Source organism: Pelophylax lessonae, assembly GCF_965119305.1.
Source record: "Pelophylax lessonae genome assembly, chromosome: 7".
NCBI lineage: Eukaryota > Metazoa > Chordata > Amphibia > Anura > Ranidae > Pelophylax > Pelophylax lessonae.
The window spans coordinates 86,217,601-86,221,105 of NC_138774.1; the positions used below are offsets into that span (position 1 = coordinate 86,217,601).

General features: G+C 35.0%; 1 protein-coding gene across 1 annotated transcript; it reads right to left on the minus strand.

Annotated features, from left to right (window-relative positions):
* Positions 1 to 517: 517 nt before the first annotated feature.
* Positions 518 to 1,441, minus strand: LOC309560481 (olfactory receptor 6C1-like; the record flags this gene model as incomplete). Its single annotated transcript, XM_082264114.1, has 1 exon — positions 518 to 1,441. The coding sequence occupies one exon, from the start codon at positions 1,439 to 1,441 to the stop codon at positions 518 to 520; it is 924 nt and encodes a 307-aa protein (XP_082120240.1).
* Between the last annotated feature and the right edge of the window lie 2,064 nt (positions 1,442 to 3,505).

The window sequence follows — 3,505 nt, forward strand, 5'->3', positions numbered from 1 at the left end:
CACAAAATTAGAACACAGACATCACATACTTTACAACTCTAATTTTGACAAAGGTGACTGCTTTGGCAACTACAGGTAAGAAAAGTAAAACAAAAAAATTAAACTAAAAAATTATAGATCCTTTAAATATATTTGCTAACTAATAGTGGAAAAATAAGAAAAGTGTAGTAGCTACCATTTGAGTTTTGATTATTTTCAAATGTTCTCTTCACCAATAAGAAGAATATGAAGTTATCACATTTTCTCCCATTGCTTGTTATTACCATTACTGTAAGTGTAAGTCCCAGAAAGGCTTCTTGTGCACAGGAATAACATAACAAGGCTCTTTTGAAGCACTGATGCCATCAACATCACAAGTTGATGATTGTACAAATCAAGCTTTACTGACTTTCACTTTCAAAATGGCGCCAAAAGATGAGTGTTTATTTCTACTACAGTCATAAATAATTATTGCTGCATCATATATGTGTACCACCTGATAAGCTATGCTTCTTTAGATCTTCTTGTTCCATATTTATTAATGATATAAACACCTCTGTAAAGCAGCTTTCACGTCTTTATTTTTTAAGCTATAAATCAAAGGGTTCAGAATGGGAATAACAGCAGCGTTAAGCAGAGAAAAAACTTTATTGGTGCTCACGCTGACCATTGAATGTGGTCTCAGGTACTGGAATATTAGGGTGCTATAGAGGAGGATGACCACTGCAAGATGTGAGGTGCATGTATAGAAGGCTTTACGTCGACCGAAGCTTGTTCGTATCTTCGATATAGCCGCAATAATGTAAACATAGGAAGTAAATGTCAGCACAAATGGAAAGAAACCAGCAATAAAACTCCCAACAACAAGCATGTAAAGTTCTAAAAAAAATGTGTTACTGCAAGACAGCTTTGTTAGAGGAACAACATCACAGAAAAAGTGATTGATTACATTTGACTTATAGCAAGTTAACTGACATAGCTCTATAAAAGTTGGTATATTTTCTAAGAAACTAAAAACCCAGCATACAGTGGCTAAAAATGTGCAGACCCTGGGGTTCATGACCATGTAATAGTGTAAGGGGTTACATACTGCCACATAGCGATAACCCATAGCTGTCAAAATCATTAATTCGTTGCAAGTCATAGAAAAAAACATAAATATTTGTATTAAACAGCCATGAATTGACACAATTTTATTCCCTGAAATGAAAGATACAAGGATTTTATGTAGAGCAATTGTAGAACAGGAAATGTCCAAGATGGACAGATTGGCCAAGAAGAAGTACATTGGAGTATGGAGATGATGATCCACAAGGACAAGAACAAGAATGGTCAAGTTACCACCTACAGTGATGAAATATATGATCAAGACTATAAGGAAAATAATTAAACGGAGGGCAGGATTGTCTGAGATTCCAGCAATTATGAAATATGTAACATCACTTACATTTGATTGATCCATTAACTCTTTTTATGGTTAAAAAACTGTTTGGATAGTGTTAAAGAACTATGTCATTCTTTGAATAAAGGCTTAAGCTGGATTAAATTTAGCACTAGCCACAGCAAGCTTGTGTCTATATGCAGGAGGCTAAGAGTTACGGTATTTTCTTCCATATACAGCTATTGGACACACATTCACATCAGTAGAAATGCAACCAGCTTATGAAATCTAAGTCAAGTTTGAACCAGTACAAAGACTAAAAGAGGAGATCCTAGCAAATTGATTTTGCTTTAGGTACCAAGGGCTGTGTGCCTACAAGTTCCAATGATAGAAATCTGACTCTGAATGTATGGGTGCACAAACAAATAAGAATTCTAAAGATGTGGCATGTGTGACATCAATTTGAACATTTTTAAATGGCCCACACTTCAGAGAGGACTATGATAAGTTATTAAAAAAAAAAAAAATGTTTTAGATACTAAATTAAACTACAATTACATAAAAAAAAATGACAATGATGATGATGAGGAACTATCTATTGTGTCAAAGCAAACTGATACCTTCATCATATATGTCCGGTTCATGAATATACATTGAGAAGCATTTAAGATGTTATACCTTGTCATTGTATGCTTAAATGTACACAGTTATTTATATTTTATAAAGGGTTCATTAAATAAATAAGTCATAGTCGTGGAAGTATTTCCCTGTAGAGCTGAATTCTCAAAAGGAAAGCAGCCTAAGAATAAACAATATATAATTTATTATCATTTAAATTTAACTTTTTGTGCTTAAATACTTTGATTCCATTCGTGTCTTTGTTCAGACAACTTTTTTTTTTCATCAGCATTGGTATCATTATGCCTTCTATTTGTTTTTGTTTTTTTTGTTTTTTTTATAGTATTTTAAAGTGAGAAAAATGTTTTTTTTTTTTTTTTTTTTTTGCTTGAAGTGGACCTGTCAGTAAAATTTACATGTCACACAAATCAGCAGGGCACAAGTCAGCATTACCAAATTACAAACTGCAGGAGTGGCTAGGCACAGGAATTGCACTGCTCTTTTCCTGACAAAAGGTATATTTTTAAAGATACTGCTTAGGCACAATTACTATTACAAGACTCCTTAGAAGCCATTAGGGTTCCCCAGTGGTTGGGTGGGCTGACATTTCACCTCCTAGTAGAGTCTTATAGTGGAGTTGTGAACACATGGGTGCCAGCCATCTAATACTCAAGGGTGTACAGCAACCTGGGGAAATAAAGTATCAGACAGCTTCTCATCCTAGGAAACTTGGGGCAACTGTGGTGAATGAACAGAAACATTATTGTAACCTGTGACTGTTATATAAGTTAATCAGGGGTAGTAGTAGAATTGCCTTCTTCCTGACATAAATTGCCCTCCTTTCTGACCAAAGCCCCTCAAAAGACATAGAATCCAAAGTGTCTGATGCTCAATTAGATGGAATGTTAAAGTCCGTTTCTGCCAAATCAATTTTCTGTATAGCAGCCCCTCTTCCACTGTCCATCACCATAAATCAAAAAAGGGCATAGAATAAAGACACTGCAAAATATGTAACATAAATCTCATGCTGTCATACATTACAGAAGTGAAGATCTCCTCTCATGTCTGTCTGACAGAGTACACTGATATAAATACAAGGAACATAAAAAAAAAGAGCTAGAAAAGATAAAATAAATGTAAAGAATTTTTAAATCCAAAACCAATATAAAACAAAACAAAAAATGAAACAAAATCCCCACACATTTTTCTCACACAATATGAATTTCAGGAATATATATTGTTGTTTTGGTGCTCTGTATATTTGTATTTTCATAGATGGAAGTGGAAGTCCCTTTTTTCTTGCCCTCTCTAGGTGGTCTAAATACATGCCTAGCACGTACAGCCTCTGCATTCCAGGTATTCCCTAGGAGAAGCAGGGGATTTTCGTGGCTCCTGGCTAGATGGATGGCTTTTTTCCATTATTTTCCACTCATCCAGTCCACATCTTACTGATGCTGTGGTCTGGGAGCGTCTGTATGACTTGAAGCCTTTCTCCTCTGCGTGGGCGCTCAATGTAACCATGCTATA